The sequence below is a fragment of the Zonotrichia albicollis genome, chromosome 21 (genome assembly GCF_047830755.1).
Source record: "Zonotrichia albicollis isolate bZonAlb1 chromosome 21, bZonAlb1.hap1, whole genome shotgun sequence".
Lineage (NCBI taxonomy): Eukaryota > Metazoa > Chordata > Aves > Passeriformes > Passerellidae > Zonotrichia > Zonotrichia albicollis.
The window spans coordinates 11445974-11473408 of NC_133839.1; the positions used below are offsets into that span (position 1 = coordinate 11445974).

General features: G+C 46.6%; 1 protein-coding gene across 3 annotated transcripts in view; it reads left to right on the plus strand.

Annotated features, from left to right (window-relative positions):
- Positions 1-337: 337 nt before the first annotated feature.
- NEK6 (NIMA related kinase 6) overlaps positions 338-27435 on the plus strand; it is a 43633-nt gene continuing 16535 nt past the window's right edge. The window contains exons 1-5 of one of the 3 annotated variants that reach the window (XM_074556440.1): positions 338-498; positions 16730-16851; positions 23401-23541; positions 24418-24480; positions 25547-25657. In XM_074556440.1, the coding sequence (XP_074412541.1) occupies positions 16759-16851; positions 23401-23541; positions 24418-24480; positions 25547-25657 (408 nt within the window). In that variant the 5' untranslated portion in view covers positions 338-498; positions 16730-16758. Of the gene's footprint in view, positions 499-8811; positions 8879-16726; positions 16852-23400; positions 23542-24417; positions 24481-25546; positions 25658-27435 lie in introns of those variants that run through there. The other 2 variants (XM_074556441.1, XM_074556439.1) reach the window with 2 other exon arrangements.

A 27435-nucleotide genomic window follows, 5' to 3' on the forward strand; every position in this document is an offset into this window, starting at 1 on the left:
AACCCGTTCAGGCCGGTTCGTGCAGGAACTCGGCTGCGCCGCACTTGAGGCCCGGGGCTCCGAAACGCCTGGGCCGGACCTGCGATGGGTCCCGCTCCGAGGCGAGCGGCCCCGGCCGCCCTCCCGCAGCCGCGGCGGGAGGGGATGCCGGGCCCGGGGAGCCGGGGCGGGGGGAGCGGCGGGCGGCCCTTGGGTCCCGCGGGGCAGCGCCGTGGGGCCGTGGGGCCGTGGGGCCGTGGGGCCGGGGCCGGGGCCGGGGCCGCTCCAGGTGCGGGGCCGCAGGTGGCGCCGAGCGCGCACGCGCCGCCCCCCGCGCGCGGCCCCCGCCCGGCCTGCGTGGCAGCGGCGGCGCGCGCGCCCGAGCGGCGGCGCGTGCGCGGGAGCGCGGGGCGGGCGCGCGCGCGGCGAAGTTCCGTGCGGGACGCGGCGCCGCTCGCTCGGTCCTGCGGGGCTCCCGCGCCCCCGCGCCGGCACCGCCGCGCCTCCGCCGCGCCGCAGGTGAGACTCGGGGCCCTGCGCTCCGCCGGGCCGCGCCGCCCCGCGCCGGGGGTGTGTGCCCGCCCGCCGCGGGCCCCGGCCCCGCGCGGCGCCTCCGGGCAGCCCCGGCTGGGCCGCGGCACCGAGCGAGGGGCGGCGGGGGGATCGAGCGGCGGGGCCGTGCGGGAGCGGGAGCGGGGGGTCCGGGCCGCGGGGCCCGCACGTGCCCGGCCGGGAGCGGGAGGCGGCCGGGAGCGGCACCGGGCGGGTCAGCCCCGGCGCCGCCGGACGGGCCGAGCGGCGGCCTTGCGACTCGAGCAAAGTTGGGACCGTGGCACCAACACGAGCGTTTGCGCGCTCCGGCGTCGCTCGGACGCTTGGGGAGGTTTGGGGGGTTTCCATTTCAGCAGCAGCTCTGCTCCGAGCCCACGCTCCCCGTTCCTGCCCCGCGCCCCTCCGAGCGCCGCTGCCCCCGAGCCCGGGATGTGCTCGGCTGTGCCCTCGGCGGTGCCCGGGGCTGGCGCAGGGCGGCCCCAGACCCTGCCCGGTGCTGCGCGCTGGGGTCTCCTGAGAGCCGGCCCGGCCGTGCCCCGCTCCCTCTGCCGCGCTCTCTCCCAAGGTGGGAGCCCGCGGTAACCCCGCTGCCGGAGGAGGATTGCACATGGCGTGGGGAGAGCACATGCTACAGCTGAACTATCAAATACCATCTTTTCTCTCCAAAGTGTGATTTATGCTTGGTTCGAATAACGGTGAATTTCTGAGCCCATCTGTTTGTCTGCCTGTTCGCACACATGGAATAGCTCTGCCCATGGTGATTGCCTATGGCATTATTGCAGGAGAAGTAGTTTGATAGGAAATATTGTAGCAATTAGAAGTCCAGTGATGCAAGTTCCTAACACATTGAGACTGTCTTGCTGTCAGTTCTGTATCTCCTTTAAAAGTTCATTTTTTTGGTGAATCACTGTAAGCAACTGTTTAACTTCTGCAGCATTTCTACAGCTTTCACATTTGAGACATCTCTTGACATTGAGTCAAACTCTTTCCACTGTTATTTTTTTCCTGTAGACATTCTTTGTGACAGTCATGTTCTGTTAAGCAACAACAGAAAAAAAGAAGGAACTGCTTTTAGATAAGACTGTTGCTGCCTGTTTCCTCTGGCTCTGAGTCTTAGAGACCTAAAAAAATGGGAGCTGTGAGAAACTTTTATTGTGATGGAAAAAGAGCATCTTCTGTGGGAAGTGAGATTGTAGATGGAATGTGAGTGACTGCTGTCACCCCAAAGGAGTTGTCAGAGTAGAACCAAACTTTTGCTGTCTTAACACCTGTGATGTATAAAATGTTTCTGCTTGTTTAATTTTCCCCTCCTTCCTCTGGAATTCTGTTTTTTGACAAATAGGTATTTTGTGAGAGAGGATGGATGCATAATTGGAATGTTTTTATATACCTTTTCAAATTCTTCACTATTCATTTTGTTGGGAGAAAACCAGATGAAGATGAATAACTTGAACCCCAAGCCCATATTGGGAAACACTTTTTTGCAACACTTGCCCTCTATGATCCTGCCCGAAAAATTTTATGTCAGTCTGTAACACTGACTTATACATTGAAAATATTGAGCCTACACTGGCTTTTTCTTATTTCTTGCAGTTATCGAGGCTGTACTGGAGAAAATAGAGATTCTGATGCTTCTCATGCAATGTATTTTTGGGCTTTATTCACACCTACCTGTTGGTCTGAAGGGCTCTTGCAATGGCTTGAAAGAGGTTTTTACATAGAATGAGCTGTTGTTTACTCGGAGTAAAATGAGTATTTTTGTTTGAATGGGGGTAGGAGGCAGAAATGCCTGTGTGGTCTTTTCTCCTGCTCTGCCTCTGCTCTCTTGGCTGCAAAATGGGGGTGGTTACCAACAGGTCCCCTTCCTGAACACCTGCAGCTTTCTAGAAGTGTAAAGGATTAATTAGTGGATGTATTTTAGCATCTTTTCTTCCTTTATGTGATGCAAAATATATTTGACCTCAAGGCTATGAAAAATGTATAATAACAACCAACCTGGCAGAACAGACCAACCAGTGTGGCTGCAGCAGCCAACAGCTGGGGCAGGTGGGAGAAATCAAATGTATTCAGTCTGAATTTAAAGCAAGAAAAAAAGGAACTGTAGCTGGAGGAGCAGAGGAAGGACTTGCAGGAAGATTTCAAAAATGAAATGACGAAAGTGGAAATCTGGGCCTTGTAGGACATTTGCTTTGTCCTAAATGAAAGCTTAGATGGGTCCTTAGGGAAAATGAGTTTAATAGCCGAACTTCTGCTTTAGTGTTTGTCATTCTGACTTGCTTTTCTTAGAGGTTCTTGTTGCAAAGGAGCTTGTTCATGGTGATCTTCAGCAATGAGAACACTAAGTACAAGGAACCTCATTTTAGAAGCTGGGCTCACCTTCACCACTGAACAAACCTGTTTCTAATTGCAACTTCCACAGTTTTACTACAGCTCAGCACTTGTATAGACAGAGAGTGGTTGTGATGCTTTGTGTGGTTTGAGCACAGAATTATGGTTCTGGAAGTCGTGAATGGCCGTTCTGCCCATGACACACACTCCTGCATTTGCCTTGGAAACTCACTGAACCAGTCTGTTTTACCTTTTATGGGCAGCTGGTGACTAACCCAGTGCACACCTCCCCAGGTGCTTGACTGGGGTGTTTGTAGGAAATTATGTGATGTGTGTCCTTGTAGCCAGTATAAATACAAGATGCAGGAAAAAAATCTTGTAATGTTGAAGGCAGAAACTTCATAGCCATGCAGCTGAAATATAGTTTCTGATGATGACCTTGATACCACTTGTCACTGAAGATGCTGAAAATGTAGCAAGAGAATGGTGAGCTGCTCTGCTCCTGGCTGTGGGACAGGCCCGGAGGCAGAGGAGGCGCTGTGCCCATGCCACTCTCCATGGACTGGGCAGAGTGGCCTTTCCCAGGACACAATCACGTGGAAGTTAAAGGTTGTCTAAAATGGGCAAAGTGAACACTGTCCTCTTAAAGGCAGAGGCCTTGAAAATAGTTTTTTTCTGTTACCAAACGCTGTTAAGCTGTGTTTATTGTACTCGCCCTCTGTAAAGCTTTCAGCACCAGCACATGCCAGTACTCAGGCAGGCCCTGCTGCTCTCCTGGCAGGTCAGGGAGCGCTCTGGGAGATAAGAGCACCTTATCTGCAGCTGATGGGAGCAGTGGGGAGCATTCCATGTGTCAGCACCGGGCAGTCTCCGTGGGCTCATGTCACTCCCTGCTGCTGCCCTGGAGGGTTCCCTGGTGCTCCCAGGCTGGCATTGCCCGTCCTGTGGGCTGCCTCAGCTCCCTGGGAACTGCTGTAGAACCCAGGAGCCCAGAGGGGCTGGATTCAATCAGAGAGCTCAGGGCCTGGCTCTTTGTGGCTGGGAAGGGCAGGTGGTGCTTTCCCAAGCTGTGCCCTTGCCTTTTCCCCTGGTGGGACTGAGGGATCCGAGCCTGATTTTGGGGATGGGTGCCCTGGGAACAGGCTGGACCCTGGGTCTCTCCACTTGCGAATTCCATGTTTCACTGCAGAGCTGTGTCTCTAAAGTTAAATGGAGGAACATGTAGTATCTAGGAGGTGAAAGAAGAGTTCAAAGTGTTCAAACTGAGAGGTGATGGTGGCCCAGTCAGTGTTTTTGTTTTTGAAGAAAAAAACCCAGAAGCCAAAACATTTGCTTGCAAAATCTGGATTTAGGTCTGACTTGAAGGTCATAGTGCTTTTTGGAATTGCTGCAGTGTGTCTGAGTTACATAGAAAATTAAACTGCACAAAGTACTTATGGAGGTGTGTGTTTGTAAAGCCAGGCTGGGAGCTGCTGTCTGGAGCTGGCTGCAATGCAGGACGGGTAGAGCTGAGGTTCTGAGTGTGTGACCAAGAGCCAATTCTAGAGCCTGGCAGTAAAGTTTTGTTTAAAACCAGAAAAGCACAAGGAGTTATTTTTAATAGTGGTTCAAATGCAGAAGCCTGTGAAAGTGTCAGATCTTTTTACAGGTAGATAAGTATTTTTCTATCTTGACATATTTTTTATATGCACCTTGAATTGAATCAAGATTACTTCAAGTTCCAACCTGTTCTAAGTATTTAAACATCTGGACTCACTGTAAGCGCCTTTGCTGTCCAGACATGAGAAGGCTCTTGCATTGTTTTTTAACATTTAAAAATATTTCAGCAAAAAGCTGCATTTTCTCTTCTGTTAAAACAGTATATGTAGTTTCCAGTGTTAAATCTTGTGACATGGCTTATAACATGGCATGATACAATAAATTGCAAATAATTGTACAGTGTCAGTACAATTAAAGAAATTAAATTTCTAAATTATTTACTTCAGCGTGGTGCTACTTTAAGTGTCTGCTATCAGAGATTCCAGGCAGTGAACAGCTGTCTGTCGCAGATGGGAGAGGAAAAAAACCCTTAGCTTCTTCCTTCTAAAAAGGTTTCCATATAAACCCTGTAGTAATGTAATACAACCTTTTAGTCAAATTTGAGTTTCCTGTTACACGTTTAAGTGAACCGACAGCAGACTCGGATCTATTTGAAACCAAGTGGTGTAAGTGAATGCAACCTTGGGAATTTTGTACTCCAAAGCATTCTTGAAACCTCAGAGATGCTTGTTGAGCTGTCAGATGTATTATTTATTGCATCTTTAAAAAAAAAAAAAAAAAAAGGCCTTGCAGGTAGTTCATGCCTTGTATAGTCTGCTGTGTTTTGGTGAGATCAGGTGGTATTGCCTGTCCTGTGCTTGCACTGTGTTTCACCCAAGAAAATCAGGTGGTTTAGAGACTGTCAGCAAATCCACATTTTTAGTCAAGTCCAGGTATAAGTAAGTCTGATAAAAATTTCAGGCTTAAGGTTGAGTGTTTTCTGCTGAGGTCTTGAGATGGCAGAAATGGAGTTTTGCACAGAACTGCATGAAGTTTGGGATTATAAATTGGATGTGCTAGTTCATTGTTCTATGAGCTAGTTCACCATGGCAATTATAAACTTGCTAAAATAGTTACGACATGTCAGATCACAAAGTGCAGAAGATGGTAGGATTATTCTTTTTAAATGACAAAGTTGTTGCTGCTGTTGGCATCCAGTGTCTCCTTTATAGTGATTTCCTTGTTGTCTTTCTTGGTTTAACCCCTCTGGACTATTTATAGGCATTTTACAGTTCTGAATCGCTTCTTAAAGTTTTTGTGTTTATTTGTTTTGAGTGACTTTGGTCTCCAGTTCTGGACTCTAACCTTTGAATTGTGCTTCACATGATGAATCAAAGTATGTTCCAGTCCATCCCCAGACCTTGGGCACCAGTCTGGACAGATCAATGCATTTGGTTTAGGAAGGCAATAAATGTTGTTATTTTATCCAAGTAGTGCCTGGTTTGGGCTGTAGTGTGAGGCAGTGCTGTCTGTGAAGCTGTTGAGCTTTCCCTGTTGGGAGCAGCGGTCCCTGCTCGCCTCAGCTCCCCAAGCTTGATGTGGCTGCGCCTCTGGGTGGACTCATCCCAGTCCAGGCTGTGAAAGGCTTTTTGCTGAATTCAGCAGATGGATGGATGGATTATTTGTATAACATCAGTTGGAAATGGTGTTGGAATGCTGATTTCCCAAGTGTGGAGATGCTGCTGCTGCTGCTGTTCCAGCAACCCTTTTGGAAGTGAGCCCTCTTAGCAGGCAGGGACCAGTCCTGATGTGCTGTTGGTGGTGGCAGGAGGACACATGTATGAACTCAAAGCATCCCAAACCAGCCAAGCTGGAGGAACCAAGGGTGACAAACTCGAGTGTGGCAGTGCTGGAGAAAAGGGCACAGATTCCCCTCAGAGCAGGGTGATAACATTTGGCACTGCACAGCACCTTCCAAAACGAGTGGCTGTCACAGTGTTCCCTCCAGCCAGGGCAGCACTGCCAGCGAACCTGAGGGACCTTCCAGGGCAGCTTTCAGTGTCTTGTTTCAGTGCATCCTCCCACCTTTCAGCCCAAACACCCTGCCCTGTTTGATGTGGTGGGACTCTGGGACTGGCTGTGCTGTCCCTTTGGGGGAGGCTGTTGCCATCGTGCTCCTCCACACAGTGTCTGCAGATGAATCACGGTCTCGTCAGCACGTGGGTGGGATGGCAGGGCCAGAAACCGCTCTGATAAGGGCTGTGACCCGGTCCCAGCTCAGCCTGCTGACAGAGCAGGTGTTGCTCCACACCCTGGGGAGGATTTGCAAGTCTTTGGTTTTGCAGAGCTCAGTGACAGATCCTGTTCTCCAGTTACTTTTGTCGTTGGGTCTTTGGGAAGCCCTCTTGCTGTGAGGGAAGTATCCACCAGCCTGTTAAAAACTCATGGTTTTTGGAGTGCATGGAGTGGAGCTTTAAGTCCCTGCTGAGAGCAGAAGCAGATGCTGGGTGGTTGGGAGTGCTGCCTCTGAGAGCTGGGGGTGGCACAGGCCGAGCCCTTTCACCCCTGCTTGGTGCTCCCTTCCCACACCACCACTGTCTCCTGCCTCAAGTGCTCCAGGATAATGTAAGTTCTGATTTTTCTTTCCTTAGAGTCAGCTATCCCCTTTGACTTGGGAAGTGACTTTTTTCTTAACTTGGTGATTTTTAAACTGTGGAGCTGGAGAGGAAAGTCCCTGCAGAGGGTGCAGTAGTTGGGGAATGCCCACCTACAGCACAGATGACAGCTTCAAAGTACATTCAATGTGATACCTTCAGGAATTTCAGTGTCTTGTTGCTGCCATCCTGAAAAGGCGTGAGTTTTCTCCTTGTTGGAACACTGTTTCCTGTTTCCTTTCCTCAGAATGTGAAGCCTTTCTTGGAGGGTTTGTGGTGGGCTCTGCTTCTTGAGGCAAATCTCTGTCATTGCAGTGAGGAGAGGGGGAGAAAAGCTGTAGGCATTTTAAGTTTCTTTCCCCAAGAGTAGGGTTTCAGGGTACACAGATACTAAACATGAACACAAAAGTTCCTTCCTCTTTCATGGAGATTCTGATTAATTCTTTGTGTGGCTGGTGTTTCATTAGCTCTTCTATCAGAGTTGTAAAGAAAATGAGAGTCTCAGAAATATTAAATTGTAACAAAACCCCCCAAGAAACAATTAAAAGGTTTTAGAAAACATGACTGTATTTTAAGGAACCAAGTAAGTCACAACCATGTGTCTGTGTGCCACCCTATGATCAGCTGGGAAACCCAAGGAGTGACTCTCAGCTGTCAGTGCATTAAGAAGCAGTGCTGCCTTTTGTGGAGTCTGTATATACTGAACTCAGGGCCATGGAGTAAATATTCTTGCTGTGTGTTCATAATCATTCTACTTAGAGTAAGCGCTTCTTGGGTGGGTATTACAAACCTGTTAATCTTTATGGTATTTATAGGGTAATTTTTAACTCTCTTGAGCTCTTTACTTCCTTGTGGGTCAATTACTCAATTTATAACATTGTGTCAGATGTAAGAACTTTACCATCCAAGAGTAAACAGTGTTGGGGATGGTTCTCTACCTGTGTTTGCACTTAGTTCTTTGTGTATTAAGGTATGCAATAACTTATTCTGTGACTGACTTATTGGGATTTTTTTAGTTCCTGTGGTTTGTGCTTTGAAGTGACTGTAATGTCTTATTTTAGCTTTTCTGCTTCATCACTAGTGCAGGAAGAGGGACTGTTCTGCTTTTGCACTTGCCTTGCCACGTGGCTTCCAACTTCCCTGGTCAGGCATAGCTGCACCTGGATTTTGCTGGACTTGAAAAATTTCTTTTGATGAGTTGTAGTGTGTTATTCACAGGTATTAATAAGGTGTCAGCATTGGGGAGATTAGGAAAGAAATGCAGGCTGGGCAGGACTCTTGTTTCCATGAGTAAGCTCATGGTTTTTAATAATCTGATACTACTGAGTTTATGCTTCAACACTGAAGCTTATTAGACCAATAGAAAATGGTTACAGAGGGCAGAATATGGTGGGAAATGTGATTTGTCTCTTATACAGAGCTTGCACATTTAGTTATAATTTTCTTGAAAGGTTAATTCCCAGCTTCTCTTCAGAACATTCTGTGCAGGCCTTTCTGTAGGGAAAAAAAATTGGACCCAATTTAAATAGACAAGTCTTGTGAATCCTGAAAGAATTTGGGCATTTAGCCCAGGAAAGGGAGAGTTCTCTGCAAGAACTTCATTAACCCTGTCTGTCATCAAAATAAGTAATAAAAGTAGCTCTGCAGACATTGTAAAGAACAGATCTTCTTTGTTTTACCCTGTGGCCTTGGTCTGCAAGGTACCGGTGAATGAATCTTGTTCTTTAGGGACAGCTGTGCCCGTGTGGGAGGGGAGATGGAGATGTGCTGCATGCAGGGATACTGAAGGGGGGAGATGAACCAAAGAGCTGCATTTGTTTTTGGAAAACTTGTGCCATCAGTTGCAGGTACTCAGGAATGTGCAGGGAAGCTGACTTTTATTTAGTAGCAGTATTGATAATGCAGTCTCACTCACTCGCTTTTCCGCCCCGGTTATGCTGGGGTGGAAAACCCACAGATGCTATTTCTAGCATAGCTATTTTTGTAAGTAGAGAAATGTGAAATATTTTTACGTGGAGAAGAGTTTCTGCTTCCGTTTGGCTGTTGCTTGCAGGATCCAGATGCTGTGAAGCGCTTCCTGTGATGCCAACATCTGGCTGCCTGCACATTTTGGGTAGAGTTTTATGAGGTGGCTTTGAAGTTGCTTTTGGATTTGAATCACATGAATCTTTGGATTGGCTGGGCTGCACAATTCTCAGCATCATTTCCTTTTCCTTCTGATTATGGGAAATGTAAATACTTCAAGCTGTTGTTCTGATGTTTTGAAGTTGGGGGAACATATATCTCGATTTTCCTCCATTCGTTTTCCCTGGATAAAAGATATAATTTGAGTCTTTAATAGCCAACAGCACGGCTGTAGAGAAAAGCTGCATGAGCAGAGTTGGTTCCAGCAGGTTTTGTGGATTTTGAGCCCATCTGACATGGGCTTGCTCTCGTACTTTGATCTACCTTTCTCAAACATTTCAGAAATTTCAGCAGTATTTCAGAAGTATTTTTGTGAGGTTTGCTTAACACTTCTTGAGTGCTTGGAAGTGTTCTAATTAAAAGATATTTGTAAGTTCTAAGTGGTGGTGTTTCCAATCATATATGTACATAAAGATTTATAGAAAACTTTGTTAAACTTTCTGAGGACGGGCCGGGCTGAATGGATTCCACGTTCAAGGTTTGCCCCTTTAGCAGCAGAGCTGATTCAAATTATTTTTTCAAACTTTGGGTCTTGGTTCTGGTTTTGTCTTACCAGCTTAAGGTGGTCTGTTCACTTGTGCTCCTGTGCGGGATGGGAGGTCACTAAAGTGTCTGACAGGATCCAGCTGTGGAAGCAGTTGGCATTCTTTGCTGTGTCTGATAGAAACTTATTGTAGGGGTTGGTTTGGGTTGAGGGGTTTCACCATAGCCTCAGAACAATCCATCTGCCCGAGTGCTTGAGTTTTGGCTCTTCTCCTTGACAAGGGTCCTTCAGGTGCTGCAGGAGAGTGGAGCTGTGTTTCGGCTGTCACTGTCACCTGCTGGGGGCTCAGAGATGTTCCCTCCTGTGCCAGGAGCCAGCCTGGAACGGGGGCGGTGCTGCTGGTACAGACAGCGTGTGTTCCACGGGATGGGACTCGTTTCAGTTAGCATTTAATGATGTGAAAATGTCTGGCAGTTTCTGTGAACATTTACGTTATGAATATATTTCCAGCCTATATTTAATCTTCCCTTCATCAGAAATGAATGAATTCCAAGAAGGATAACAGAAGTGTTCTTAAATAATTTGGCTTCGTGTTTGAAAGCTTTATTGCATTATAAATTAAAACGTGAGCATGTTGTCACATGCTTGGTAAGCAGTACAGTAAAATTCCAGGTAGATTTGGTATGTGTTTATTTTTGACATGTGTTTCATTACCAGCAGTGGTGGCCTGAGAGATCTGGCTCTAATGGTTCAAAGGTGATAAAAATGAATACGGTGAATTTTCTGGAGGGCTCAAAACTGCAAGAATATAAACTAAAGTTGGCTTGTTACTTTACTGAAACACACCTAAGTGAAAACTGGTAGGGGAAGAATGCAGCCTGCTGTTGCTGTACCATGGTCACAGTATCAGCTCTCTTCAGAGGAACTGTTGTCCCTTTAAATGCTGCTGCCTGCTATCCATCCTGACTTTTGGATGTGAATATGTATTTGATGTTTACATCCTACACAAACATCACACATAAATATTTACATGTAGTGTTTACTAGGAAATTGAGTGCAGTGGAAGAAGGGGTGGGAATAGTCCTGTTAAGCTGGTGAGAAGGAGCATTTACCTTAAAATGTGAATCACCAAGTGCTCTTGGCACTGATCCTGGAGCTGTTTAATAGGAGCCCTGTGAAACCATCCCTTGGAATGGATGGATCTGCAGAGCATCTGAAATGTGTCCAGAAGACTTAGACAATTATGTTTTCTGGTTTAGGACCAAGTTCTAGGGAGCTGGTACTACAACACCGGAAAAAACTGACCAAAAAAAACCCAACCCTTAACTCTGCTAAAAGTTTTAAAACTTAAAACTAGAATTAGAAGTCAGCTGCCTGCCTGCCTGGTGAGAGATGGGCACTTGAAATGTTCTCTCAAAAGTGTTGTATTAGCTCAAGTGGCATCCTCAAACACAGTGATCCAGCCAAGCACACTCTGCCCAACCTTGCTATTTTCCAGCCACTGTACTAGATTTTCCCCCAAACTAGAAGATAGAGTATTTGAAGTTATAGTGTTGCTTGCTTAGAATGGGAATACAGACCTGAGCTGGGTGTAGGTAGTGATTTGAAACAGAGTGGGATGTTTCATACAGTTAATTATTGGCAGGAAGCATTTGTTTTATTGACATCCACAGAGAGATGACTCTGCGTAGCTTTAAATAGTTGACTTAATGTCATTTTGCTTCTAGGTATGGAACAGTGAATTATGGTGTCTGTCACAGCATTTGTTTAATGAGTATCAGTTGTTGACAGGGTATGAAAAAGCTCCAGGGCTTTTCAGCCATTTCATGAAAACATTCTCAGTTAGGGGATTTGGGGTCTTTGAGGAGCCCATCCCTTACTGGCTGTTGAAAATCTGGTTTGCACAAAGTCTTAGCAGAAACCCATCTGCATCTGCTGTCAGGGTAAATCCAACCCTCTGAAATGTGAGGTGTGACTAAACCACCATCTTCTCTTCAGTGGTCAGTTTGTTACAAGGACCCTCGTCCTTCCCAGGGGTTACAGATTGCAGGTAACTCACACTGTAATGTTTGTGTGTGTGACTCTAGAGATGCAGTTTCATCGTGATGCTAGGCCTGAAATTCAGAAGCTGTGTCTGGGTGATTTACTGGGCTCTGTTCAACAGTTTTTGCTTGAATTCCCTCAGTGCAGCCAGAGCTGTTGGTGAGAGAGGCTCCAGTCCCTCTCACAGGGCAGGGTGGCCGTGCATGAGCACCACCCTCCACAGGCAGCTCTCGCTGGGCACTTTGTTACCGAATCACATTCTCTAACTGTGCCCTTGCAGTGTTCTCTCCTCAAGCGTTTCAGCGCCATTCCTCGTGTTGTTTCGTTTAACATTCATATTCATTTTTTTTTCAGTGTTGGCAGGTGTGTATTTCACATTTACATGAGGGGTTTTTTGGATGTTAGACTGCTATTTGCTTATGGTAATTTCCAGTCATCATAAGGTGACTGTTGAGAGAGATGAGCAGAGAGGAAAAAAATTGTCAGGCATTTACAGTAAATACTCTCTGCTTTTGGAAACGCTGTCAGAAGTTTAATTGTTAGGTTCAAGTAAGTTTGTCATGTGCCAGACAGAATCAGTCTGCTGTAATGAACGGGTTACGCACTTCACCGGCAAAAAGGGAGAGTGAGAAACCAAGAAATGCTCAGGATTTCCTGTCACCTTGCACTGCAGAAGGAACAGGGTAGGCTTTTTAACCTAGCCTGTAATTAGGTTTTGCATGGAAGCATATATTACTGTGCTTGCTTTGCCAAAGCTCTTCAGTATGATGGATGAGATTTAAAGGTTGATCTGACTAAATTGCAATGAGAATACTAACGACAAAGATATTTCTGTTGTGAACTATTCCTACCAGGCATCATAGCTGTGACAGAAATGGTGTAAAGTAATGGACAATAAAAGTCACTCGAAAATAATACTCTCCTAGGATTGGGCTTCCTTCCCCAGAGCACCTACCCTGAACCACAGCGATAATGTAATCATAAGGCCAGATCATCATTTAAATATATAGGTAATCTCATAGAGTATCCTGGCAGATTTATTTTATGAGCAAGGAAGAGGAAGCATATTATTGGGCAGTAGAGAGGAAGAAAGTGGTGCTGATGTGGTTGTGTTTATTCTGTAAAACAGTTTGCATTGCTGCAGCCTTTGGGGAGTCTGCAGTGAGCAGCACAGTGGCTCCAGGAGGAGTGGCAGCCTGCCCCCCATGGCAGCACATCCCTGTGGGTACCACAGCCTGCCCCCCATGGCAGCGCATCCGTGTGGGTACCACAGCCTGCCCCCCATGGCAGCACATCCCTGTGGGTATCCCAGCCTGCCCCCATGGCAGTGCATCCCTGTGGGTATCCCAGCCTGCCCCCATGGCAGCGCATCCGTGTGGGTACCACAGCCTGCCCCCCATGGCAGCACATCCCTGTGGGTACCACAGCCTGCCCCCATGGCAGTGCATCCCTGTGGGTACCACAGCCTGCCCCCCATGGCAGTGCATCCCTGTGGGTACCACAGCCTGCCCCCCATGGCAGTGCATCCCTGTGGGTACCACAGCCTGCCCCCCATGGCAGTGCATCCCTGGGGGTATCCCAGCCTGCCCCCCATGGCAGTGCATCCCTGGGGGTATCCCAGCCTGCCCCCCATGGCAGTGCATCCCTGTGGGTACCACAGCCTGCCCCCCATGGCAGCGCATCCCTGTGGGTACCACAGCCTGCCCCCCATGGCAGTGCATCCCTGTGGGTACCACAGCCTGCCCCCCATGGCAGCGCATCCCTGTGGGTACCACAGCCTGCCCCCCATGGCAGTGCATCCCTGTGGGTATCCCAGCCTGGCTCCCCTGGCAGTGGGTACCCAGGGATGGTACTCCCATCCCTGTGGGTATCACAGCTGCCTGGGGGCCTGCTGGGTGTGCCCTGCTGCATTTCAGTCTCAACTTCCCCATGTGTGGTAAAAGATGGACATTTGTGCACTAGGTTAAGTCGTGTACTTTACTGGTTTTAATTGGCTTGTGGATTTCTGGAACCATATATGACTTGCTGTTTGTATCTGTTTGTTTTACACAAGGTACCCAAACAGCCCTGCTTGGCTCCCCCACAAGTCGCTGTGTAGGAGGATAAGAGAGGCATACAGTGACTGAGGGGGAAGCAGATTTGTGTGTGCGACATATCTGTGCTTTAACTCTCAGTTCTGTGTGTATCTGTGTGTGTGGTGGGCAGCAGCAGGGCTGAGCACGGGGCACACAGAGCAGCTGCTGTGTCTTGCAGGAAGGTGAAAAGTGCTGGTACAGAAAGCAGTTGTAACGCTGAGCACAAGCTGCTGCTTTGCTGCCTGCTCAAGAGGTGCACGGTCCTGTCATGTTGATTATACATCTGGGAGCAAATCATTTGGCCTGCAGTTGAGTTGGAGGCATCCTGAGACACATGGTGATACCCGATCAGACTGGGCACAGCTGCTTCACCAGGAGCACCCGGGGCACCGGGGCGGCTGGGACTGAGTGCCAGGATGCTGATGAGGTTCTGCTCCTTAATGAGTGTCTTGTAACTAATGATCCTGGCCTTTGCTACCAAGAGCCCTGGGCTGTTCTGCCCTGAGAATCCCACCTGTCAGGCACCTGCAAGGTATCAGGGGTTTGATGGGATTTTGTGTTTTGCTCTCTACTGATTAGGTGTATGGACACTGGTACCCAGAGAGGAATTGCAGCTGGGGATGTGGCAGGGGAGCTGACTGCACAAGAGAGTTTTTGTTTTCCCTGTATTTAGAAAAACCCCAGGTTACCTGTGAGTGCTGCTGCATGGAGTAGTAACAGTACAGAGTAAGGTGACAGTAGTGTGAGAGAAGGAGCTGTTCATCCCATGTGGGTTGTGGCCATTTTTCCCGTGATGTTAATGATGATCCTGTTCTTTTATTCACTTTCTGGAAAGCCATGTGATGCTTCATGCAATTCAAAGATGTTTTGGTTTACAGTCATAGTCAAGACTCAGTGTTAAAATGTGTGATACTGCAGAACTCTGTAGGAAATTTGGAAGCGGGAATAAAAAGGAAACTGCAGAGCTAAGACAATGCCAAGTAAAAACAAGGCAGTGTTCAGAGTGCACCTTTCGTGCTGCAGTGCAGTGCCTGGGTGTTGTTGGCTGCTATTTGAAGATCCCCGTCCCGGGGATTGCCCTTCCCTGTCCCTGTGCAGTGCCAAAGCCTGGAATAGCCAAGCTGACAGCCTGGGCAGGACACGCTGTCCCGAGGTGTCAGCGGGCTCCGTGCTGTCATGTGAGCTCTGCTGGATCTCTTTTCAAAGCTGCTATTTTGTTCTTGCTCCTTCCTCTGCTTCCAGCTGCAGCACTTCAAACGGGCAGTGCCCGAGTGCAGCTCCTGCCCTGGCCCGTCCCTGCCCGTGGGCTCTCCTGGGCCCTGAGTCCCTGCCCTGGTGCTCCCTCACAGCAAGGATTGCTTCTCGAGTTTCCTTGGGGCCCCTGGGCACTGCCCAGGCTGGGCTGTGGTCAGGGCGTTCAGGTTCCCATGTCCAGAGATAAATCAGTAAATGCCTCCCCTGTTTTTGAGCGTTAGTCCTTCGGGAGGCAGGACACAGTGGATGCCCAGTTTGATCAGTGGCAGGCTGCAGACACTTCAGTGGCCCTGCCTGGACGTGTCTATGCTGGGAATGTGCCCTGTCCAGGTTCCTGTGCTGGAACCAGGCTTTGCTCTGTGTGTGTGGGCTTGGAAGAGCGAGAACATGTGGCTCTCCCTTCAAGTAAACTGCCTTTCTCCAGATCTTGAATAATAAAATAATTAAGATAGTTCCAGCAGTATAACGTAAGGTAGGAATTTCATAGGGCACTGTAGTGTCAGTATTGAGACATAGTTTTATCCAGGTATCTTCACTTGGTTACTAATAAACCTACAGATGCTTGAGACTGAAAAGATCTTAAAATCAAACTTCTTCATACTAGCAGTGATTCTCCCTCCCCCACTGGAGTTTCATGGTACTGACTTTGAAAAACTGTTTTTATTGAGAGCAACCCATGTGTTCACCTGTGTAATGTAGCAGGAGCTGCAGCTCTTTTGTCAGAGTGAAGGTTCATTTGCTTGAGACATGAGAAGAGCCTCTCTCTGCTTTCCCCTTGTGTTATGGTAGCTGGTGTTGGGAAAGATCTGCCAGAGCGAAGGGTTTATTCACAGACAACTGTTAAAAGAATTGAGCACTACTTGCTGCAGAAATTCTTCTTCAACATATTTTCTCCCCCACTCCCACAAATATTTAAAATACCTTTGTATTTTAAACTAAGACTTAGTCATTGACCAAGTGCCAGGCACGCACTATTAATACACTAATGAGGTCAGGTTGTGTTCTTTCACTGAGTGAATACTTGCCAAAACTCTAGAAATAAGTTTCTGCAAATGCTTGTATTGGCCACTAAATCTTCCCTTGTCTCCATTAGGCTTCAGTCAGTGCCAAGGAGAGGAAAGATGCGTCTGGGAATGGCAGGGTTTGGGAAAGGGATGACCAAAACCTGTGAATGGCCTTTTCTGGGTGTATTTATTGTGGATGTTCTCTAAGTGCTGTGACTGTGTTTTGGGGCCTGGCTTTGCTCGGGGCCAGAGCCTGGCCCCAGAGCTGGTGTGGAGCGGGGAGTGCTGTGATCCAGTCCTGCTTCCCTGAGCAGCTGACAGAATTAGCAGAGTTTGTCCCCGAGTCAGGCTTGAACACAAATGGTTCACAAATGGACAATGTGGGTGCGTTGGTTGTTTCTCTGCAGGCAGGGGAGGGGTCCCACAGCTGCCCCATCGCAGTGTGCCTGAGGTGTGTGCACAGCCCTGTCCCTGAGGATCACCTAACCTGGGATCACACTGTGGCTCCAGCACTGGAATGCCTCAGCTGCCTCTTGGGCAGCTCTTTACAGCTTCTGCAGGTGCTGGTGCCATTTTTGAAGGGGATCAGACTCTCATTTCCCATTGCTGTGTTGGGCTGGCCTGAAACCTCTCCTGTTTCTTTTGCCTCAGCAGAGCCGAGAGGCAGAGTTTGGTATGATACCATGGAAGGGCAGCACAACCATCCTCATCATCTAGGGGACCAGAACAACCCTCTGTGCAAGCTGCCAGGGCAGGAATTCCAGCATGATCCTCAGGTAAGTGCGGGTGGCTCTGATCCCTCTCCCTCTGTCTTTTCTTACCTTTGTTCCATGAAGGTCTCCTGATTTCTTAGCATTTAGCTGCTTTTGTCCCCCTCCTTTTGTTTTTAGTGCAGTTGTAGCAGTTTTAGGGAATATCCAGTTTGGGATTCTGCCAGACAGACAGTTTCCTGAACCCACTTTTTGATTATAATAAGAGAAAGAGGAAATAGTTTGAATTTTACTTAAAGCTAGTGTTTTTAAATCATCTTATGAAAACATACTGAGTTGGCTTTCTCATGTCTTTGACTCTTTGAAGAAAAGGCCAAAGTAAAATAGATTATTGTGTAAGTGAATAAATGTATTTTATCTCTTTTTATAGTAAGTGCCGGAGAAGTAATTACCAGATAAAAGAAAAAGCTCATTCTCCATGGAACTGTAGGCTCCCTGCAAGTCTCTGGAACTCATCCTGCAATGTGTTTTGTCCACACTATAATGAAGTTTCACTGTAGCAGCTCCTCTCTCTTCCTGCCTTTCTGCAGAAGGGAGCTAAAACCAGGATTAACCCACAGTCTGTGTAATCATGAAACTTGGATTTTGTGAATTCTGGCTGCTTGACTTTTCAGCCTGTTTTCTGTTGATCAGAGCAATTCCGTTTTGCCCCTGTGTTTTATTAAGGAATGAACCAAAAGCAGCATGGAAAGCTGTGAGAAAGAAGAGAATTGCAGCAGTGGGTGGGATGTGACCATGGGGAGGGCTGGTGAGCATTTGTTGTTCCCACTGCAGAGGTGAGCAGGGTCCCTGAGCAGGGCAGGGCTGAGCAGGGTCCCCAAGCAGAGCAGGACTGAGCAGGGTCCCTGAGTACAGCAGGGCTGAGCAGGGTCCCCAAGCAGAGCAGGGCTGAACAGGGTCCCTGAGCAGAGCAGGGCTGAGCAGGGTCCCCAAGCAGAGCAGGGCTGAACAGGGTCCCTGAGCAGAGCAGGGCTGAGCAGGGTCCCCAAGCAGGGCAGGGCTGAGCAGGGCAGGGCTGAGCAGGTCCCTGAACAGGTCCCTGAGCAGGTCCCCAAGCAGAGCAGGGCTGAGCAGGGTCCCTGAGTACAGCAGGGCTGAACAGGGCAGGGCTGAGCAGGTCCCTGAGCAGGTCCCTGAGTACAGCAGGGCTGAGCAGGTCCCCAAGCAGGACTGAGCAGGGTCCCCGAGCTGGAGATCAATCCCACTTTCCTTGGGAAAGCTCTGCCAGTGCCCAGCACAGCCTCTGCTGAGGGGGAGTTCTGTGCACACACACTGAATGCACTGCTGGGAAAGTACCATGGTGTGGAGCAAAGCCCCCTCTCCTAATGTAGCAATTTGTCATATTAAGTCATTTAATAATAATTGAATCCCCTTGATTAATCTCCTAGAATTAGCCAGTTGCATTTTGAGCAATTAGGGTTAATTACTGCCTCATTTGGCAGGATAGTGCCCCTGTAATTATTTCATGAACAAGATTAGGAAGTGTTCCTGTGCAGCAGATACATTCATGGCATCTTGGAGCACATGTTAGAATTTGTAATGACATAGTTAAGTGTAATTAGTAGCTAATAATCTGTGTTCTGCTGTGATGCTGATGCTGAGTGGGCTCATTTTGCTCTATGGTCATTGTTCAGTGAAACCTCCCCTCAACTCTGGTAATACCCAAGTCCTGTTAATGGAGGGCTCTAGTAAACTGTTCTGAGAATGGTCTAATTTGGAATTAGAATTGCAGGAAGACTGCCTTTGGTTTTGCTGTCAAAATAACATAAAAAGACCTGAATAACAAAAATATACAGTCTACCAAGGAACTGGAAAAATGCATATAGAAAAGGTACTGTTTAGAAGCCTTCCATTGGTGGCATGATAGGGTTGCTGATGACGTATTTCTGTTTTTCCTTTTTCAGGAATATATTTATATAAAATTTTTCAAATCTCTGATACTTTTTACCTGGAGAATCTGAACTTAGATCCTTTCTTTCTTCTGAAAAATCTGAGTAATGCAGACATGCTATGTAATGGTTTGTGGGGGGAGGTTTGGGAAGATAAAATTAACCAAACTGGTCTTATGAGAAATGTCATTAATGGCAGAGATAAAAACTTAGGCAGAAAAAACCAGAACATGAGTTCTTAGAGCCTTGGATGAGGAGGGAGCTTTGTGTGGAACAGCACTCTCTTTCTTGCAGCCCCTTCCTTACAAACTGCTGTGCCAGCCCCCAAAAGTCCAGAGCAGCAACTCCTCTCCCAGAAGCTTCTCCTATAATTATGCTGCTTCCTAAAGCTGCTTTTTTTTGTCAGTTCTGACAGAGGTGTTGTTTCTGCTTTATAGCTCATCAGTACAGAATATGAGTCAGGCTTTTCTGTCTTTAACTGCTGTAGTTCAGCTAATAAGATGAAGCCTTTGAGTAATGCTGGATACTTAGAAGTTATCTGTAATACCAACATTTTTTTAAAATGTCCAATAAAATGACAGTTTTGGCTTTTGGCTCTCATACCTGCCCAGAAATACCCCAAGGAAGTTCATTAGCAAGAGAGAGAACATTTTCTAGTAATGTTCCAGAATGAAGGTGTTAATTATTTAAGTCTCCAGATTACTTAGTGTGTAAACACTAAGTAGCAGTGAGCAATAAAAATTATTTAGGAGTAAATCAGTGATATAAAAATATAGAGTTGTAATTTTTCACTTAGTTTTCATACTAAATAAACACAGTAACTCACTTTTAAATGGCTCTTTTATATACTCACATTTTTGCAGCAGAGCTGTTAAGAGATTATTTCTATGGTAATTTTAATTTCTTTGTGAATGTCACCTTGTCCTACTATTTCCAAGCTGGTATTTTTCTCTTCCCTTGTGGTGTAGTAGTACAAATGTCTAGATAGGCCCAGAATATCTGGATATCAGGATAGATCCCAATCATGCTGACAGGGGTGCTGAGACTTTGAAACTTAAGCCAAGTTCTTCAGCAAACTTTAATTCCAGGTAACAAGTCAGGTGAAGGATATTTTATGACTGTGTAGTCTAATTTTGAAGCTCAAATTGAAAAACCTGATGTATTCTTCAATAATTACTTGGCTACCTGTTTGAAGGATAATCCATATTTTAAAAGTTTCCTCATCTCTTGCAAGCTTAGAAGTTCCTTCTTTAATCAATCTGTTCTAATGTGTTCTCATAAATTCACACTGGAATTTCAGCCTCAAAGTATGCAAAATTCTTTTCAGGTAGGCATTATTGAATGGAGGCAGGTGTATAATTTTGGACATCCTAAAAGGGTTTGAAATACTGATGTTGATAGTAAATCATTGCTTATGGTGTGTGCACGTTCTGCAGGAGGGGCTGGAGCTCCCCCAGTAGCACTGCAGATGTCTTTTAAAGGTGAAATTAGTTACAGTAAATGTCACTCAGATGAAGTATGCACTTTAGAAGCAAGGAAACCGTTCCTTTAAAATTAATGATGCATTGCAAATATCAGAAAAAACCTTATATCCAGCGTAAAGATAATTAAAATTCAGGTCAGAAGTGTATGACTTAGTCGGGCTAAATTTTTTAATGAGATTTCAGAAAATTAATTGGGCGAGTATGTTTTTACTCTTCTAAAGAATATTTCATTTCATGGCTCTACAGGAAAGATGCTTTTATTGGCATCTGAAGATTGGACTGTCTGACTTTTTAACTGTTGGTTAACTAATCCTAACAGTTTTTAGGTTGATTACAAATACTCTAAATGCCTGCAGCCCTTTGTGCAGGGCTGACTGGTGCCTGTTTTCCTCATGCCAATCAGCAGTAAAACAACTGACTTGATTATTAATTAACATTAGCACTCTGGGTTTCTGTAGTGTGCCAATTAGCAGTGAGCAATCCCCTTTCCCAGCCCTGGGCTCCCGGTGCCTCTGGGGGAGCAGGGGACAGGCCTGGCCCTGCACTGGGGCTCTATCTGGGATATTTTGCTTTCACTCTCAGGGTGCTCCTTGGCCCAAAACAGGGGCTCAGAGGCTGCAGGCACAGCTGCTCCCACAGCTCTCTTGGGGCTGGCCAGGTTTTCCCTGGATCTCAAGTCATTACAAAGAGGTAAATGTATTGGCCAAGCAGTAATTGTTCTGGAGATTGAAAGTCTTTCTACAGAAGAGTTTGTTCTTATTCCCCATCCCAAAACACAAATTCTGGACAACTACTCATGAAGAAAACTAAAACACAACAAATGTGTTCAGGGTGTATAGGCATCCTACCTGCCTCTCCTTAGAAACCTTACAAATTCTGTTCTGCAGACAATCTTGTAACACCTCAAAACTGGAGGCTGGAAGCCCTGGCAGGATTCCTCCTGACGTTCTGACAAGGGCTGCCCTTGCCTGCTTTTGCCAGCTTTGGAATTTCTGTCTGGCACCACTGGTTCCATCTCACAGAGCACATGTGTGCCAGAGGAGATGTCCAGAAGAGCTTGTTCTTGGAATGAGCTCTGCATTTCTTCTTCAAAATGAATGAGGTTTTTATTTGCATGAGGAATTCTTTGGCGCATTTTTTTTTTTCATGGAGTAGGAGGAGAATGAGACTTCCTTGTGTGCATGAAGAGAGCAGCCTTTGTCTGAAAACAAGTTCTTCCCAGACTGTGCCCTTCCTACAGCTGCCCTGGGAACAGAACTGTGCAAACAGCCCAGTTTTTGTACTGTCCAGGGTTGGGGTTCCTTTTGCTTGGTTGGTTTTTTTCTCCTCTTTTCTTGGCTCATTTAGGTTTGGTGTTGGTTTTTTTTTTTTTAATTCAAGCTCCATTGTTGACCTTGACACCTGATCTGTAGAGGCAGGGGCTTGATTTGACTGCAGTTATGGAAACCTGAGCCTAAATCTGTCCTAAGAATGAGAAAATGTATTTTTAATGGACGAGTTAGAAGATGACGGTGGTGTCTTACTACACACAATTGATATCTGTACATGAAAACTCTGAGGTTTGCAGAAATAAAGATCATGGGTTTGAATGAATAGGGATTGGTTCTTTGCCAGCTTTCTGAAGAATGGTGGTGGTGAGTTGTGGAAGGACTGGAAAGCAGTGGAGAGCCCCATGTGAGGAGTCCTGACTCAGTGCAGTGTGTGCCTGGGGAGCAGCTGGGTCCCGGTGCTCTGCGGGTCCTGCCAGCCTTCACCTACAGCAAGAAGGGAAGGTGGCCTGAGATCAGAGGGAGCTTTCTGGCGCTCTTTGGGCTCACCTGAGGATGATTCCTGGTTTGTTCCACAGTCGAACATCTCCTGCCCTCCCTGAAAGCTCCGTTACTTTAATTAGGTCTGATAGGTTGTGATAGCCCATGCAAATCTAGGTCATTGCATATGCAAATGTGCAGCTGCAGTCCTGGAGGTGCCAGAACACATCAGCAGAGGTGTCCAGGCATGGGCAGCAGCACCAGCAGGCTCTGGGGCTCTCCGTGGCCAAGGGGCTGGGGCACGTTCCCCTCACACTTGCCTAACGTTTGTTTATGCTTTCAAGTTCAGGAGTTGGTAGATATTTCTGGGCACGTGCTTGAAATATTAGTTTACACGTAAGCACTCTTGGTGTAAACACACACTTTAATGGTTTAGGAAAGGTGAGTGGAAACCGTCCTTGATTTCTGTGTGGATTTCTTTCTGAAAAATAAAGTTTTCTAGTAGTTGCCTCATAAAATGCTGTTAGAAGTGCTGCTTCTATTGTATATGGTGACTGCAAGTTAGAAAAGCTTTTGCTTTGACTGCAGTTAATAGCTGGTGACTTGTTCCAGAGTGCAGGGGAGACAGGAAGGTTCCTAAAGTGAACCATGGCCTGAACTGCTTGAAGGGAGCACGTGGAGAAATGACCTTCCTCTTTCTGTGGGACTTGCCTTCAGAAATAGCTGCAGGTCCTAACGCTGGGCTGAAAGCTTTTCCTGCATTTCAGATGCCAGTTCCAGCCCTGTCCTGCTGCATTAGGAAATGGCAGTGCTAGCAATGGTCATTCCTTAAGGCTGCAGCCCTGCCGGGACACTTGTGCTGGGCATGGCTGGGCTGCAGGCTGCCTCCTCCCTGGGCAGCCCTTCCCCACCCCCTGCGCTGGGAGCTTCTCTTTTTGGGGCTTTTGGTGCAAACTCTGAAGTGGCTCAAGATGCTGAAACTCAAAAGTGTTCTACTTGGCCCGTGTGCTAACTTGGAGTAATTAATTTTGGTAATTTCTTTTTGAAGCGCTGTTTGGCAGCCGTGCTGTGCCAGAGGAGCCGAGCGGGGCTCCCGTGGCCTGGGCTCCGTGGGGTCCCTGCTCCTCATCAGGCTGGGCCTGCCTGCCCTGCTTACCTGGGGCTGCTGGGCTGCACCTCCCCGCTGACACAGGCAGGCAGAGCTGTGAGAGGCTGTGCAACCCCAGAGCAGCTGGGGATCAATGAGTTACTTACACGGAAGGCAAGACTTTCATTCCCTTTGTGAAGGAGTCCTTTGGCTTCCTCCGGCCCGTGTTGCTGCTGCGTGTGCCAGGAGTCGGTGTGTTTGTGGTGGATGTTCCCCACTCCCGGGGCCAAGGGGAGCAGGAGGGGCCGAGTGGCTCTCTGGGTCCCTGACTGCCTTTCCTTTGACAGAGACATTTAACGTCGTACCCGTATCGCTGCACCTTGGCAGATTTTCAGATTGAGAAAAAGATCGGCCGGGGCCAGTTCAGCGAGGTTTACAGAGCTACGTGTCTGCTGGACAGGAAACCTGTGGCTCTGAAGAAGGTGCAGGTGAGCATTTCCTACAGCCCCTGCTTGGGGTGGGATGGGAACCACCCCGGGCTGCCAGCTCTGCCCTGCAGGGTCTGGGCCCTCATCGCCCCTCAGGGGTTCCTGTGTCCGTGTTAGGATTGCACAGCACTGCTGACATTTCATATTTATTTCAAATTTCACCTTTTACTTTGGGAAGAGGGCTCACCAAATAGTTGTTAAATGTGTGAGACAGCGAGGGCCTGTGAGGAGCTGCCATCCCAACACAGCTGAACCACGGGAACATGGAAGGGAAAAAGGCTGGGGCTTGCTGGTGGACTTGGAGAAGAATTTGTGAGAACTTGGATGTCAGAAGTGTAGATTTTTTTAAACTTGGCTGAAAGTATTGGGCAGTATTCAGAACAGCATTTTGTTTGAAGAAATTTGCCTTTAATCCTTCAACAAATCCTCCAAACTCCCATTTCCAGTGATTTAGTGATCATTGCAGAATGAATATTAATGCTCAAAGTTATTGTTAATTATTACAGAGAAATCAGTGGAAGCTGTATCTGTTTAAAAGAGAAAAGTAAACATTTTGTCTTTTATTTACTATATGGAATTGATAATAATTAAACCAATGAAAGTCACAGCAGCAAATTCACAAACTTGTATCTTTCTTTTTTGTGCTGTTTAGAATATTGCCTATGGGTTTTAAAATTAGGTTTACCCCAATGTTATCCCTGTGGTGGTTTCAAAATAAAGAAAACATTGATCTTTCTTTGATCTGGGGATTGTGTGAATACTCATTACAGCAGAGGATGTACAAACTGGGGAAGGAAACACCAACTGCTTGTTAAAGTATAAAGTACTTTTTTTTTTGTTGTTTCATTTTTATCTTCTATGCTTTTGTGTTTGAAGATTTTTGAAATGATGGATGCCAAGGCAAGGCAAGATTGCATTAAAGAAATTGACCTCTTGAAGGTAAGAATTTTTATAAAAACTGTTTTATTTTTTTTTAATTTTTCTTTTCTTGGGGTTTTGTTTTTTGTTTGTTTTGTTTTGTGGAAAAAATTGTTTTCAGGTTGGCAAATAAAGCTTACACAGTAAAGGAGAAAGCAGTTTTGGCTGTGCATATCATGTATGTGTGTGTATAAATATCACATATGAAAAATGATAATTTAGATAAAGGCTCTGAAACCAGAGTGTGTTTAAGTGATTAAAACAAGTAATGATTTTGATGCCTTAGTAACTTATTTTAAATTGTTGGTTAAAAACATGGATGTGTTGCACTTTAAATACCTATTTTTAGTGAATGTAACAGACTGCAAAGGGCTAAAAATTTAGTTTAGCAAGTCAAATTTCATTCTAAGAGTATTAAATAATTACTTCTGTTCCTGTGATTTTGGGGATTTCTGTTCAAATTCATGCAGTTGTAGCCTGAGTCTGTAGGCTGTAGGGAAGGATAAACATGAGCCAGTTGCTCAATATTAAGGAGGAAAATAATGCTGAGGTTTACATTCAGAAAGAGGATCTGTGATATTTTTGGGTTCCAGGAAAAAAATAAATTCAAGCATCAGTTGTGAATGTAAGAATGAGCTATACTGAAATGAAAGAGGGGAATTAGTGAAAAAGCCAGCATAAATAATCAGATACTGACATGTACAATTTGTGTGGTTTTGTCCTCCTTCAAAGTTTTAGTTTGAGCTGTTCTTTTAAGGGGCAAAAGACCTTGAGTACTGTAACCAACATCTGGGGGTTTGTTTCCATTTAATGGGGGGAAAAATTGGTTATTGCTTAAGAAGGCCTCCTTCAGGACATTGCTTTCCAATGTTTTACAAGTTCGCAGTAGAAGAGGTTGTTTCACCCTGTTTGGTGGAACTGCTCTTTGCCAGGACAGCTCCAGGGTGATGCTGTTTGTGCCAGGGTTTGTGTGGGGCAGTCTGGCCCAGGCTGTGGTGCCCCTGTGGCTCACAGAGGTGCAGGGGCTGTGCCCGGAGTTGTCCTGACCACCTTGTAACTGCTCCTCTTGCATTCCCTCCCTCTGCAGCAACTGAACCACCCCAACATAATTAAGTATTTGGATTCTTTCATTGAAGACAATGAACTCAACATTGTCCTGGAGCTGGCTGATGCTGGGGATCTCTCTCAGATGATTAAGGTAAGGATGTGTCTGTGCTGGAGGTGCTGCGGACTTGCAGGATTAGGCAGGCCTGAGGCAGTGGGGTGAGCACAGCTGGGTTAGAAACACTTTTTTACTCCCCTTGCAGTTTTGCACACCCATGGGTTGCTTCCAGACCTGAGCCCAAGTGGCTGGTGGCATTTTAAATACCCCAGCCATGCCCTGAGTTTCTGGTCCCTGCTGCAGAGGGAAGTGTCTGTGATCTGGTGGGACACGTGTGTTATTTGCAAGGTTGATTTACCCAGCCCATGATTGATGGGGACATTTAATTACTGGTGGGTTCACTATTCACATCGCCTGTCTGCCACTCTGAAGACATTCAAGGAAGTCTATTGACTTCCTTTGCAATGGGGATTTGGGTTTGAGAAAATGTTTCAAGTACTTGTTCTTCTTTTATGTTGCTCTTAGGAATACTTGTATTGCTGCAAACCAGCTTTAGTTAAGCTGTTACCACCTGCTTTTATATTTTCTTTGACATGTTAATCTTTAGACATACATCCCTTGTGAGAACAGATGTGTTATATCATGTTTGTTAGCACTCTCAACCTTCTCTCCATGTTTTACCTGGTTTTTGCCATCATTATTCTGTAATTATCATAAATGAATGTTTGGAAAGTTCTCCTCCTCCTTGTTGTCACAGTTAAAATATCTTATTAACAGATTTGTTTTCTTTGCCAGCAGAGCCATGAGGCACTAGGCCAAAGGCTGTCAAACGAGTTCCCCATTCAGTCCACAGTCAGTGGCTAAGTTTCCAGGATCCAGGAAAACCTGCTGGGTGTGAGAGGAGAGCCCCTGGGCGAGCAGCAGTGGCAGAGCCACCCTGGGCCAGCCCTGGAGCTCCAGTGCAGCCTCCCCCGAGGGGAAGGGGAGCCAGGGGGCACAGCAGCTCTGCCTTGGGCTCCCCTTCCCTTGGGGCTCCTGCTGCCTTCTGCCCTTTTGCCACCATTTCCTGGGAGACTTGCAGCTCATCTCAGCCCCTTGTGCTTGTGGTCAAAGATGGAAAAAGCCCAGGGATTGTGGGAGCAGAAGTCAGGGCTGTGTGAGGCCTCTCTGGGCTGTGCAAGGGTTCTGCTTGACTTTGCAATCTTGGCTTACAAAAGTTTTACCTACGGAATTGTAAGATCTCATTATATGAAATATTTGTAATTTTTAGTCTTCTGTAGTTTTTAGTTCAAAAATACTGACAAATACCTTCATTTACTTATCAGGGTTGGCTATTTAAATTTTAAAAATAACTTTCTGTGTCATTATAATAAGAGTTACATTTTCCCAAACATAACTGGTAGAGTCTCGGATTGGTGCCTTGCCCACTTCTGGATTGTGCTGGCTTCCAGTGTCCACAGCTCTGTGTTCCCTCTGTATTTCAGACATGAAGAAGATGCATTTCTTTTTTCAAGGTCATATAAATGAAGTTTTTCAACTGGTACAAATCTAGGAATTAAATGTTTACAATTTCTAACAGAGGTAAAAAGACCCAAACCCAAGCCCTAAAGGCAAGAGGGAACAAAAGCTGCCTCCCCAATGCAGCTGCACTGCAGCAGAGGAGTTTCCCCACCAGCTCCTCCGTGTCACCCCCTCTCTCCCTGGGAGCTGAAGCTCTGTCTGGGTTTTTGGTGGAGCAGCAGTGACAACCTGGCAAGGTGTGAGGGTGATAAACCCAGGGCCTGTCTCTGTCATGCCCCGATGCCTGCATTATTTATGAGGGATGTAGAGCTGCAGGAAAACCCACTGGAGAGTTGGGACTTCCTTGTAAATGT